The 14,591-nt window shown below is 35.6% G+C and overlaps 2 protein-coding genes across 5 annotated transcripts in view; both read left to right on the forward strand.

The window, feature by feature from the left end:
• LOC127837034 (G-protein-signaling modulator 2-like) overlaps positions 1–14,591 on the forward strand; it is a 211,739-nt gene that overhangs the window by 62,741 nt on the left and 134,407 nt on the right. The window lies entirely within an intron of this gene.
• The window catches only part of LOC127837033 (tripartite motif-containing protein 45-like), a 166,871-nt gene that overhangs the window by 1,114 nt on the left and 151,166 nt on the right, over positions 1–14,591 (forward strand). The window contains exon 2 of one of the 4 annotated variants that reach the window (XM_052363786.1): positions 1,600–2,314. The exons of 2 other annotated variants lie outside the window; for them this stretch is intronic. In XM_052363786.1, the coding sequence (XP_052219746.1) occupies positions 1,600–2,314 (715 nt within the window). Of the gene's footprint in view, positions 1–1,599; positions 2,315–14,536 lie in introns of those variants that run through there. One more of the 4 variants, XM_052363790.1, reaches the window with a different exon arrangement.

A 14,591-nucleotide genomic window follows, 5' to 3' on the forward strand; every position in this document is an offset into this window, starting at 1 on the left:
TAATAATAACAATAATTACTATAATTATATGCTATTATGATTATCATTTCTATTATTATGCCCCCTTTGAAGAAGAGGGGGTATATTGCTTTGCACATGTCGGTCGGTCTGTCGGTAGGTCTGTCCACCAGGTGGTTTCCGGATGATAACTCAAGAACGCTTGGGCCTAGGATCATGAAACTTCACACATTGATACAGGTACATTGATCATTACTTGCAGATGACCCCTATTGATTTTGAGGTCACTATTATGATTATCATTTCTATTATTATGCCCCCCTTCGAAGAAGAGGGGGTATATTGATTTGCACATGTCAGTCGGTCGGTCTGTCGGTCGGTCTGTCGGTAGGTCTGTCGGTCCCTCCATCAGGTGGTTTCCGGATGATAACTCAAGAACGCTTGGGCCTAGGATCATGAAACTTCATACATTGATACAGGTATATTGATCATTTCTTGCAGATGACCCCTATTGATTTTGAGGTCACAAGGTCAAAGGTCAAGGTCACGGTGACCCGAAATAGTAAAATGATTTTCGGATCATAACTCAAGAACGCATACTCCTAGGATTATGAAACTTCATAGGTAGATGGATGATGACTCGCAGATGACCCCTATTGAATTTGAGGTCACTAGATCAAAGGTCAAGGTCACGGTGAACCGAAAGAGTAAAATGGTTTTCGGATGATAACTCAAGAACGCATACGCCTAGGATCATGAAACTTCATGGGTAGATTGATCATGACTCGCAAATGACCCCTATTGGTTTTGAGGTCACTAGGTCAATGGTCAAGGTCACGGTGACCCGAAATAGTAAAATGGGTTTCAGATGATAACTCAAGAACGCATACGCCTAGGATCATGAAACTTCATGGGTAGATTGATCATGATTTGAAAATGAACCCTAGAGATTTTGAGGTCACTAGGTTAAAGGTCAAGGTCACGGTGACCCGAAATAGTTAAATGGTTTCCGGATGATAACTCAAGAACGCTTACGCCTAGGATCATGAAACTTCATAGGTACATTGATCATGACTCGCAGATGACCCATATTGATTTTGAGGTCACTAGGTCAAAGGTCAAGGTCACGGTGACCCGAAACAGTAAAATTGTTTCCGGATGATAACTCAAGAAGGCTTTTGCCTAGGATCATGACACTTCATAGGTACATTCATAAAGACTCGCAGATGACCCCTATTGATTTTGAGGTCACTAGGTCAAAGGTCAAGGTCACAGTAACATAAAACGTATTCACACAATGGCTGCCACTACAACGGACAACCCATATGGGGGCATGCATGTTTTACAAACAGTCTTTGTTATTAATAGTATAAGTATTATTATCATTATTATATCATCAATATCATTATTGTTGTTAGTATTTAAATATTTATTTTTATCATTATTGTTATTTTAAAAAAAACAACATCTTCTCCATCGCCCTTATCATCATGTTCAACAATCATCACCACCAACATCTTCATCATCACCATTATCGCCATTAATTAACATCAACATTATCAGCATGACGTAAGACTCGACATAGAATAATCAGAATAATCTACACCCATATGTTCCGTTATACGCACATTTGCATTTCAGGCAATGCAGTAAGGTGTTTACATTGGCTGAACAGGCCAAATCAAACTCACAACGTATACCCCTTGTTCAAGTGACGAAAGGAATAGAAAAGTCGCAGAAGCGTTTAAAGGATATGGTGGACAGAGGAAAAGATAACATAAAATCACTTAAAGCTTCTTACGAACAAATTTGTGAAGAAATACTTGATGAACGTCGACAGATCAACGAGAATCTTGACCGACTTCAGCAAAACACCATAAGAGAATTGCAATCAATTCACGAGCGCTTAAATAATTCCATTGAAGATGACACCACGCGATGCTTAGAATGTATTTCAAAGTTAAAGATATATGGCGCTAAGCTCAAAGACAATATTCTACCTGAACGAACGTTTATTACGTTAAGAAAATGTATTGATCAAACTGCTGCAGCAGATTCACTCCTAAAAAGCATGATCAAGAATGATGGAACTGATATTAAATTCCAGCCTAACCGTGAATTGATTCAATGTCATGCAGACTGCACTGATCTTGGGAAAATCATCATAGGCGAGCCACAACATAACGTTGATCCAAACAAGATTGTCAGCATCGAGGACAAGTCAGAATATAATGTTCTAACAGCTACTGATAAAAACGCATGTTCGATAACGGGTATATGTACGACTTCCAACGGGGATCTCGTCATTGCTGACTGGAACAATAATTGTGTGAAACTCCTAAATCAGGCGTACAAGGTGATTGATCAAGTTAAGATTCCTACTTATCCGACGTCCATGTGTAGCATTTCCTCCTTCGAAATGGCGGTGACTGTTAGCAAACCTAAAGCCGCTAGTTTTAACGGGATTCATTTCTTACGGGTAGATGGCGGAAAGATTATACGCAAACAGGTTCTAAAAATGAATCATTTCTGTTATGGAATTGCGCATGTCGATGCAGAAGTGTTTGTGACTTCCGGTGCTGCGTTGTACGAATACACAATGGACGGACGGTTAGTTAAGAAGTTATACGAAGATAGTAGTGGACCAGACCGAGGTGATATATGAGTACATTATTATTTTCGTTTTTTTCAGGGATGCTTTGCACTTTGTGTTTACATATGCATGAACTTGATAAAGATTAGATCTGAGCATAGATTGTATCAATACGGCTGTTAATTACATAGGGCAGGCTCATGGTGAAGGACCGACTTTAATGTTCTATAAGGGTTACATTGACGTTAATTGAAATCATGCACTCTAGTCCTGTTCCGAAACGTAATCTTCGATCAATTACAATTGTTTGACAGGTATTTCAATTATCAAAGTATTTCAATCGTGACATTATTGAGTTATGTACTAATAATGTTGTTTGCAACAAAAGAAGCTTAACACACTAAGCATCACATGCGGTCCCAAATTTTCAAAATTGCTTATATTTTTTTAAGATTAACTGGCTTAAGTCTTTAATGTTATAAAGTCGTAATACTCTTTTAAAGTTGATTTAGTTGTTTAAATAAATATTTTCCATTTAAAGGTTATACATTTGAACGATCACTGTTTGCTAACTTTTGATATGAGAATAAGTGAGCTTACGCTAATAATATTAAGATAGAAATACTAATATTCAAGATTTCGTGCCAGATTGTGTAAGATGTATTCCTCATTTAGTTGTAGGTGTTGGGGTGAGTCCGGATGAGAAGAGGATCTATGTAACAGACGTCATGAATGGCATTCTACGCACGCTGACCAGGGATGGAACAATCACAGCTACATTCCAGGATCCTGCATTCAAACATGGCTGGCTTACAGCTAACATACATGTGGCAGCCACAGGGCAGGTTTTCGTCTTTGGTAACAACTCCATAAGTCAAGTGGATTCAGTCGGCAAGACAATCCTCAATACCATCTCTGTTGACTTTGCAAAACCTGCATCCGTCTACTTTAATGAAGAAACAAAAAGACTAATAGTTGGAATTTGGAGCCACAACAACATCAATGAGTTCAAAACAAAAACAGTTCCAACTTTTTAATTTACAAAAAAGCAAATAAAGAAAGTAATTACAGCATTAGGTAATTTATACTATTATTCGTTTATTAACCGAATTTCTATTTCAAATTGTATATTTATAATTAAAGTCAACCGTTTTATTATTTTCCTTTTTTGTACAATTTTACATGAACGGAATTTACGTAGTGCATGTAATTTACTTTCGGTAAACGGTTGCGATTTTATTAATAGCATTGAATTTTGGTTTTGAAGTGCATGTTTGTTTTTGTATGTATTAAAGTTTTTTAGACTTTTATTCAGATTTAATTTCATATCGTCATTTAAAATGTGTCCGTTATAGTCATGACAGTCAGATTAGCTACAATTAGACCTGATTAAAACATGGAAATAATCTCATTCATTATAGTTAGCTCACCTAAGCATGAAGTGGTCGATGCAAGCTATTGTAATCACCCTACGCCCTTTTTCTTTCAGCGTGTATTGTGCTTTGTGTGTCATCAAGTGTAAGCTCATTAACATTCTAGAGGTAACATGTTTTATCCGATCTTGATTAAACTTGGTTAGCATATTTATCTGGACAATGAATAAATCTGAGTCACGTTAGCGTAAAAATAGGTGACTATGTTAAATGTTTAAAAAAAGACACAATTGTTACCACTTTAAGGCCACATTTATAACTCATTCATGATAAAACTTTGCCGCAATTGTAATCCTGACATTGTCGAGGCCAAGATTGAATCTGGGTCCCTTGCTTCCAAAACCTTGGTCACCAGGTCAAATCTTTGAAAAACCGTGTAACTAATCTAAAGGCCCAGTATACGACTCAATTTTGATGAAACCAGGACAAAATGTTTATATGACAATATATAGGTAAGGTTTGAATCTGGGTCAGGTGTGGTCAAAAACTAGATCACTTGGTCAAATCCTTGAACTCAGATGAGCGCACAAGGGCCATTATTAGAAAATCGCTATTCTGCCTTCGCTGTGTAGACTTTGTTGACTATATCCTGTTTGAGATATTTGACTCCATAATATATTTTATCTGCAAAAACATTTGAAAATTGAACAAAAAAGTCTTGTTAGTAATGATTTTGAGTGAATATGTAAATAATATTGATTTTTGCTAGTAGCTGTGAAATAAAGAGCAATTGCATACGGAATATTTAGAGCAATAAGATTATGAATGATTATGACGTGGTGCTCATTCACAATTGTATTGTATTATATCCGGTTCTCGTCGTTATATCATATAAAGATAGTGTATTGTTGTTAGAATTTGTACTAATCACGAAGTCAAAGCCTTAAGGAACTTCTATCTTTCAAATGTTGTAGTTTTTGTATTTCATAAATTAAAATCACCGTTTAGAGTCCCTCTTTTGTTTTTGTTCCGAATGGATAGACAATATAGTTAATGAGAATTGGAACGTATTTAAAAGCTGAATGAATAACATCATCCTACCCATTGTTGGTCAGTCATTGTAAGCAGGGATTACATAATAAAAATTCAATTTATATCTACCGAGTAGTTTATTTTTAGCGACTATAATTGAATGCACGTTAATATTTCTGGTATATCTTGATAAATTGATAATGTGAAACAATACTACCATTTCTGAAGGAATGTGAAAATTATGTCAAGAATAGTGTGATTCACCTGCAGAATTTTGTCAATTGTTCTTTACACTTTGCATCAAACCAAGTCTTGAGCTATCTACCTTGTTTCTAGACAAAAACACTTCAACGTGTCATTGCATCTATTCTTTAAGTGTAATGCACATGAACACATTTCACTTGATAAACTGCCTGAATTTGTATCTGGGTATAGATCAGTAAATAGAGAATAACAGGTTACTGCCATGCAGTTGTGTAATCTATTAGGTATTAAGGCGAAGAGAAAAAAGTGAAAGGCGGACTTGCCGAGTGGTTGTTTTATACGTGCCGTGCCTTTTTTATGTTTATTATTAATTCAAGTAAGGATTTTTAAAGAAATCATGAAATATAAACAAGCTGAATTTAAAAAACAACAACAATAACATGAATATGTTTATGACGTTTGATTTGTTTACCAAGACGTCATGAGCACTTTCGGTTATTTTTTTAATCTGTGTGTTGCATTTTGTGTCTACTATATATAACAAATTGGTATCAAATTGTTTGTGTTATTAAGTAGTAATATGCCCTGCGTCGAAGCATTGACTCATATAACAACTTCCTGTATACGTAATAAAAAAAAACTTATCAAGTATAAAAAAGAGAATAACAGGTAAAGAGGCTAATAATAAATAAATGACGAGGCTTGCCGAGCCAGTTTTTATTCGTGTCGAGCCTGATATTTAACATAACGATAAGTAACCTATTTTTTGTTTATCATAACTATACGGCGCCATTTTGAACGAATTAGTAAAAAAACGCTACCGCTCTGCACCTCTTGCGGGAAATATTTGTAAAATAAGTTTGAGCAGTTTTGATGATGTTTGTGTATTTAATGTACTACATCTTTGTATCAATTTGTTTGACTTGTTGAATCTGTTTCATTTCTGCCGAAATTGAATACTTTGCATTTGATTTCGAGTAATATGTCGTACCTCTATGTATTGACTGCGCCTCTTTATCTCTTTATCATACCACTATATATAATTTATCACACCTGCGTTGATATCGGCTTGATACAAAGGTGTCTGTTTTATTGAAACACAATATCAGATATTGTTCAGTTGGTAAATGTTTATATGTTAGCCTATAACGCTTCAAAATCAGGCATTGGTACCACTCTAAGCGCCTTAGATTAATATAATTATATGAACTGCGCTCTGTGAAAAGGGGGTTTAACGCATTTGCGTTAAGTGACACTTTCCGCCTTACCTTGGTTTTACCTAAGAAAAGACTTTCTTTACACAAACAATATCATTCGGGCGGAAAGTGTCGTCACTGATTAGCCTGTGCCGACTGCACAGGTTTAATCTGGGACGATACTTTACACACATGAATTCAACGCTCTTTTTACAGAGCACGGCTCATTTGTTCTGTTGCGTCTATTCTGACAAGCATTGTTTGTTATTATTTTAGAAGCATGAATGTTTTGGGTTTATTTAATTTATCTTAGTTATTCTTTTGTTTAAAATGATGTACATTTAGAGTTGCTGTGTGTATACAATATTATATGCGATTGTTTTATGTTAATTGTCGTTTAAACACTATGTTAAAAGTTTGTGTTTCTTTTTTTTCTAATTTGCTACTGGAATTTTCTATTTGCTTATATATGGTCTAAATAATACATGTTTGTATTCGTTCATTGAACTAATAATTCTTTTCTGCCTGATCGTATTACTTTATGCATCCTTATACTCGCAAGCTTTTTTTGGCCTGTATACCTACCCCAAGTTATATTTTGGACTGTGTTTCCAATAAAGTAATTGCATGTATTATGATTACCAAGCATTTACTTTTAACTGTATATTTTTCTGGTCCGGATTTACGAATGTCGGTGTTGCTACGAAGCGTATACCGGCACATCACATATACATTAAACTGATTTACTGACGTCAAAACTCACTCACAGTTCTTCCCATCATGCAGGCAAGCGATGTAAACAAATGGCTTACACAGGTATTGGTAAATGTAATAGGGCGCCATATACACAAAGAGGACTCTAACCATTGAGGGGATATATAATTACTTATCAACTCAACTTAGATTTGACGTAACCAAGATGACACACTTGTCTCTGCTTATATCGTTGGATAATAATAACTCAACTACATGGACTCATGAGCTTTGTAAGATCAGATAACGATGTATTGCGTATCGTACGGAGGTTCCGGAGATGCATCACGATTGACTCACGGACAGTACGATGACGATAACGGGACAGCAGGATAGTTTTAATGCGAAATTTATCGTAATAAATTATATTATAATATATTATCGAAACTATCGTAAAATCGTGTCTTTGTCATATAAATAAATCGTAATCGTCAACGCACTGTCATTTACAGAATCATAATCAAGCTCATGATTAACTTTGCACGGCCTTTTGTAGTGCCAAGTTTTTGTATCCTCGTGCATTTAATAATGTAATAGACTTGCTTAAAGACTTAAAAAATAAAACTTTAGATATTTTATCACAGCTTCCACAATTTAAAAATCTGTAAATAAGACAACGAAGTAACACAAATATCGCAGACTCATCCTGTTATTGTGTTGGATGAAACATTTCAAATCGGCGGCCGTCCTAGCAAAGCTTTACATGAATAAATATAGGATCTGGCACGAGTTGTCATATCATATCATATTTTATTAAACGAGTTCAGAAATTTTGTTAGTAAGCGAGCCTTTGTCGAGCTTACTAACGAATTTCCTGGACGAGTTTAGTAAAAATATGGTATGATATGTCAACGAGAGTCAGATCTTTTTTTATCACATTACGGAATCCGGATAGGGTCTTGTTGAGTGTCGACACACGACATTCTCGCGACATTCTCTCGACGCTCAATACGACGCGCGACAATCATGCGACAATCAATATTTGAGTGTCGCATATCGCGCTGGGTTTTAGCAACAAAAAAAATCGCAGAAAATCTTGTCTGTCGACTGATTTGTCGCGCGTCGTATTGAGCGTAATGTAAAGGGAATTTTATATCAAATTATTCCAAAAACATCACTGTCTGAAGTCATCAAGTGGTTGGTTGGGTTGTCTAGGTATGTTTGAATTTCTTGTATGTTTAACTACTTTAATTGTTGCTGGACACCATTTTCATAAGGAGTAAAGGAGTAGTAGTGGACAATTTTGTTTCCCAACAGGTGGCCATTCTGTCCATTGAACCTAATATGCCCCCTTTCGAAGAAAAGGGGGCATATAGTGATCAGACTGTCCGTCTGACTGTCTGTCTGCCTGTCTGTCTGTCCGTCTATCTGTCACACTTTGTGTTTAGGTTTCCAAAAATGCTCATGTCCCTTGAGATATAACCTTCATATTTGGTATGCATGTGTATATGGACAAGGCCTTTCCATATGCACAAAAAAAATTTACCCCTGTGACCTTGACCTTGAACTTAGGGTCCGCGTTTTGGTTTCAAATTTGCGTTTAGGTTTCGAAAAAATGCTCATAACTTCTATGTCCCTTGGTATATAACCTTCATATGTGGTATGCATGTTAATATGGACAAGGCCTTTCCATACGCACAAATTGTTTAACCCCTGTGATCTTGACCTTGAACTTAGGGTCCGCGTTTAGGTTTCGAAATCTGCGTTTAGGTTTCGAACAATGCTCATAACTTCTATGTCCCTTGAGATTAAACCTTCATATTTGGTATGCATGTGTATATACTATATAGACAAGGCCTTTCCATACGCACACAAATTTTGACCCCTGTGACCTTGACTTTGAACATAGGGTCCGCGTTTAGTTTTCGAAATCTGCGTTTAGCTTTCGAAAAAAGCTCATAACTTCTGTCAAGCGTTTATAGGGGGCATAAGTCATCCTATGGTGACAGCTCTTGTTCTTTCTATTTGCATAAAATGTATTATGTAAAGCAGCATTTTTTTGCTTGATAAAATGGTCAAACATCTACCGCTGTGTCAAAGCAATATTGGGAGGTGTGTGTGTGTGGGGGGGGGATGTTAGTCTAAATTTCATCTGGACATTATCAAGTTAAGTTATGATTATGGTGCAACAACCTCATGGGCATCTCTTATGTAAAGCAGGTATCAATATGTCAACACACCTATTAAGACCACGTCATATTTTTGAAAGTGTCACTGAAGATGTAAATTATCATGGTATGTGATAACAAATACTGAAATCTCATTTGATGCTTTCCATTGGTTTATAGAGAAATGTCAGTGAATTAAAATTGATAATTCACTGGTTCAAACAGTGAAATTAATCATGAAAATTTCACTGTTGTTCTGTGAGATAATCTTTGAAAAAATATTTTTATCTGATTGGCCTGTCACATGTTAAACTGTGAGATGACGTGGTTTCATGACGTTAAGACGTCATTATTTCAGCAAAATACAGAAATTATCATTTTAAATCATAAAATAAGATGAAAATTTGTTGAATTTGGTTGATTGAATATCGATTTTAATTCACTAGTCATCAAAGAAAGAAAAAAATTCTATGATCACTCGTGAATTTAAATCAATATTTGAACAAATCCAACAAATATCCTCTATATAAACAATCCATTACAACTCCTTGCAGTGTTCATGACATCACAAGTTCACGAGTTGAGTAGGGTAGTTATTATGTCATCAGATGAATGTATTGTTTGGTGTTTATTATGACATGGACCAATTAACGTAGGCGTGGTATGATAGCATGGTGTTATTACGTCACCAAATGTGAACATGGTCATTCTGTGATTATGTTTAATAATTGTTCGACACAAATGGAGGCAAATATCTCTGTCTATTAAAGACTTAATCTGTATTCATCTGTGTGTATATTTTCAGCCTAATCATGTTATGACTTTTTCTCCTGCTGTTTGCGTGATGGTCCAGTCTGATATTGACATGGTCGTATATTGTAGCTGCGTTTTGAAATGTATATTAAAGTGTGAATTGATTTTGACATGAAATTAGACCAATAAAACAACAGATATTTTATGGTTTATTTGAGTCTTTTTGTTGAATTAGATGCCTTCGCTGACCCTTCTCCATTCAATCCTACTTTGTTCACACAGCCTCGATATGTTATACAAACTATAATGGGAACTATGGCCCAAAGATGTCAAACAGTGACTTCAGGTTGGGTCAGCGGATTGAAATTTAAAAAAAAATCTGAGTATTTTCGGGTTGGGTCGGATCAAGGTTTAAGTAAGTAAATAACAAATAAACACCATTTAATAAAGCGTGTTCTTTAGCACTTCATGCATTTGAGTTTTTGCCTAATCGGAAATATAGACCATGAAATTGATGCAGTCAGAAGTAGTACAATGCATTTAATAAACTCTTTAATATTGATTCGTGTAACTATTTTCTTTAGCTCACCAAACAAAAGGTGCTCATGTAGAACTTTTGGGATACCGTGATGTCCATCGTACTTTAGTATTTGAGGTGCATGTGTACACTTTTTCTGTTAACGACTTCTCCCTTTGATCAGTTGTAAGATTAAACAATTACTTGACAGGTGTGATCCTCTGATGCATCTCTTTTTAATTTGTTAAAATCGTTCCAGTCCTTTTCATATGTAGGTCGCATGATCAAAAATATTTATTTAAAACATGAACACTGTGCAAATCTATAAAAACCAAAAGAGTGAGGGCTTCAATATTTAAAATCATACGATGATGCTTTACAACGTTTTTCAAGTTATACCCCTGCGGTCAAAATTGGCTCTGCACTGGGGTAACTTGTATTCCAAATGAACACACAGTGGAAACTACAAAATTCTTCATCTCTCAAACCTCAAGGGTCAGGGCTAAAATTTAGTAGTCCTTTACTAAGTTTCTTCAAATAATGTCCCTGAGACAAAAACTTGCCACACCCCAGTGGTCCCATGATTTATGATTACTTTAGATAATGAAATATTGAGTTAAAAGTTTTCTTTCATGCTGTAACAAGAAATAATAGCCAGTTAATAAAATACTCGCCATTGTCGTAAATGTCTGGCATCAGCGTGAGCACTCGTTGTTTATTTTTGGTGTTTTCACTTAAAATACACTTATATTTTTTAATGCAGCATCAACATACTAACACAATATCGCGTAAAGAGAATAATAATGCATTAAATGTCAACCATACTTTCGTTTGACAACGGATCATTTTAATTTCCTGCAACGATATCTAATCATACGACACACGAACACTAAATCCGATTTATTAATCATCTCTTTCACCAAAGCAATTAGCGGATTAGACGAATGAGTTCAACAAGGTGCTGACGGCTGTATCGATAGCATTTAATCGGGTGTCGTTTGTCCGGGTATACAATTAAATCGGGTTTCGTTTGTCCGGGTATACAATTAAATCGGGTGCCGATTGTCCGGGTCGACAAATGTAAAGGGTGCCGACTGTCCGCATATGTAAAACAATGATGTCACGCAGAAAGCTAAACACGTGTCGGTAGGTTATGTATCTAAACCGGGCCCTCCCCACATTTTAAATTTGTCTCAAAACTCCTCAGATGTCCACAAATGCACAAAAAGCCTTCTGCTCAAAGTTAAATGGTGATGAATAGAATCAGAGACCTGTTGTTTGACACATGCTTCAAACTGGCTGATGCAAGGGGGTCTTACATAATTGTATACTACAGAGTCGCGGCTTGAAATGCTTTACAAACTGCATCAAACAGATTTTGATGCATTCCGTTATAAACATGTGTGGGTTATCTCGTTCACATGAGATAGTTATATCGTTACCATGACCTACTTAGTACTTCCACGGACTCTAGATGTCAATATACGCTCCGTGGTACGTAACACAAGATTGATTTGTCGTAACCATTATTATCCCCCGCCACAGGCGGAGGGATATTGTTTTGGCGTTGTCCGTTCGTCCGTCTGTCCGGGGCCTAATCCTGGAAGTGCTTTGGCGGATTTCATTGAAACTTGGTATGAGTATATATATATGGATGAGAGGATGATGCACGCCAAATGGCATTGTACACCATCTGTTAATAACCGAGTTATTGCCCTTTGTATCTGAAAAAATGCTTTTTTAGTGTGTCCGGAGTCATATCTTGGAATTGCTTTGGCGGATTTCATTGAAACTTGGTATGAGTATACATTTGGATAAGAGGATGTACTCATTGTACGCCATCTGTTAATAACGGCCCTTTGTATCTTGACAAAAATACTTTTTCGAATGTCAAATATAGCACTGTTGTGTCCAGGAGCATATTGGTGATATTGGCATATTTACCATTATACAAGATAATCAGGCACTTATGGTGCAATATACAAGCGTTGATTAGATTAGCAAGTGTATTATACCAGATAACAGCTATTGCATAACGGGTACTTGAGGTGCAATATACAGGCCCTTTAATCAGCATTGATGAGATTAGGTGACATCTTTGTAGGGAGATAGTCATTCATAAGATGAGATTAGCACATTATCATACAAAAAACATTGAAAATAGTTTTAATTATTAATTTTAATAAATATATTTATTTGAATTGACTGAATTAATAGTTTTATATATGGTAGTCATAGATGCATATGTTGTATTTAACAGGGGCGGATTCAAAATATATGTTACACTTTCGACATCTTTTTCATTTGTTATTACAAATGAATCGTTCATATATCTTCATGACCATTATGTAGGATGTTGTCATAACAGTTTTGAAATTAATATAAATGTGATTTAACCATTTTTCAATTCACCAATTGACCATATTTAATTGGATTTAAAACAACAAACAACTACAGTTCGACATCCCTGCCCAGGTTTACTCAAAGTGAAATAAGGTGTTAATTGTGTATTCACAATGGGTCTGAATGACACATTATTCTTGGTTGCATTTGTGCTCCCAAATGAGCAACATGTATAAGATATCAGTCAGATTTTGAGAATATTCCATGTATTCCACTAGTACACCAACATGCACTTTCTAATGATTTACATGCATTCCTTACACAGTTAAACTAAAAAACACACACTCTAGAACCAAAAAAAACACGAACAAGCTGCTTCATAGATAAAATTAATTAATTAAAGACTTCATAAACAAAATAATCAATTTGGTAATAAATCAAGATTATACTTCAACCAAACAATTTTAAATTTATTGGGGGGGGGGCTTCTGCACTAATACTAAAATGGGGGGGGGAGAACGTCTGGGGAGGAAACGTCTTGGGGGGAAACGTCTGGGGTAGGAAACGTCTTGGGGGGGGGGGGCAGGAACGTTCGGAAACCCTTTTGTGTCTAAAATGTGTTACATCTAGGTACCAAATTGTTTGTTTTGTTATACCCCCCACCCCTTTGTGCAAAATGATACCATTGTTTACTAAATTGATGACTTTATAGTTTATTCCGAGTTATATCACCTACCTCCAAACATTGAATGATAAAGCAACTTCCTATTAAACTAATATAAATATATATAAATATAGCATTGTATCAGGCAGATATCAATGCAGTGGTGTAGTAAAAATTAAGACTTGAAGGAGGATTAAAGCGACACACACCTATATACCAATACAAAGTCGAACGTTTGCTCCGTATGTATGCCGCCCAACATGTTAATTTAAATCACCAGTCGAAGTTCACTTAATGAGCAGTTTGAACATTTCTTATATTCGTCATGCTATCGGATATATTTGGTATTCAACCTTGAATGAGCCATACGTAAACCAAACTATATCAATTTGGCCTAATAGTCCGACCTACAAATCTGTAAAACATATAATTATCCCTTAAAGGAGCAATTTTACATTTTTGTAAATTGACGAAATAAACATAAATTGTTTCAGATTCGCAGTTTTTTGCTGTAGTTATGATATTTGTGAGGAAACAGTAATACTGAACATTTACCATGCTCTAAAATACCCATTATATCCATCTTTCGACGATTTAAAAACCTGAAAACTTTGAAGCGTTGCAACGCAAAACGATTGAATAATTTAGAGAGTTCTGCTGTTGTTGTTGTTATATGTGTTTATACCTAGATGATTGCTTATATAAAGTATAAAATACCTCACTGATTTTTTGAGCACAAATGGCCAAGTGGTCTCGGCGATAGACTTTTCCTCCAGGGTTCAGTGGTTCGTGTCGTGCCCAGTTTAGGGTTACTTTTATCTATTTAGTTATTTCTTTAATTTTATTCTTGTTTTATTTTTAACGGAAGCTAATAGATCCAATGTTAACATTTATCAATTTAAAGCATTTAACAGCAAACTTCAATACATTCCACAATCTGTGAAAAGGCACCTTTAATAGTAACTTAGTAGGTAAACACGGCACGCGGTTTAGACATATGGAAATCGAAAGTGGTTTTATAAAGAAATAATAAAATGGCGTCTAACGTAGGAACATCTCAGCACAAGGGATCAGATGTATTTTACGAAGTTTGTTGT

Source organism: Dreissena polymorpha, chromosome 7, assembly GCF_020536995.1.
Source record: "Dreissena polymorpha isolate Duluth1 chromosome 7, UMN_Dpol_1.0, whole genome shotgun sequence".
Taxonomy (NCBI): Eukaryota; Metazoa; Mollusca; class Bivalvia; order Myida; family Dreissenidae; genus Dreissena; species Dreissena polymorpha.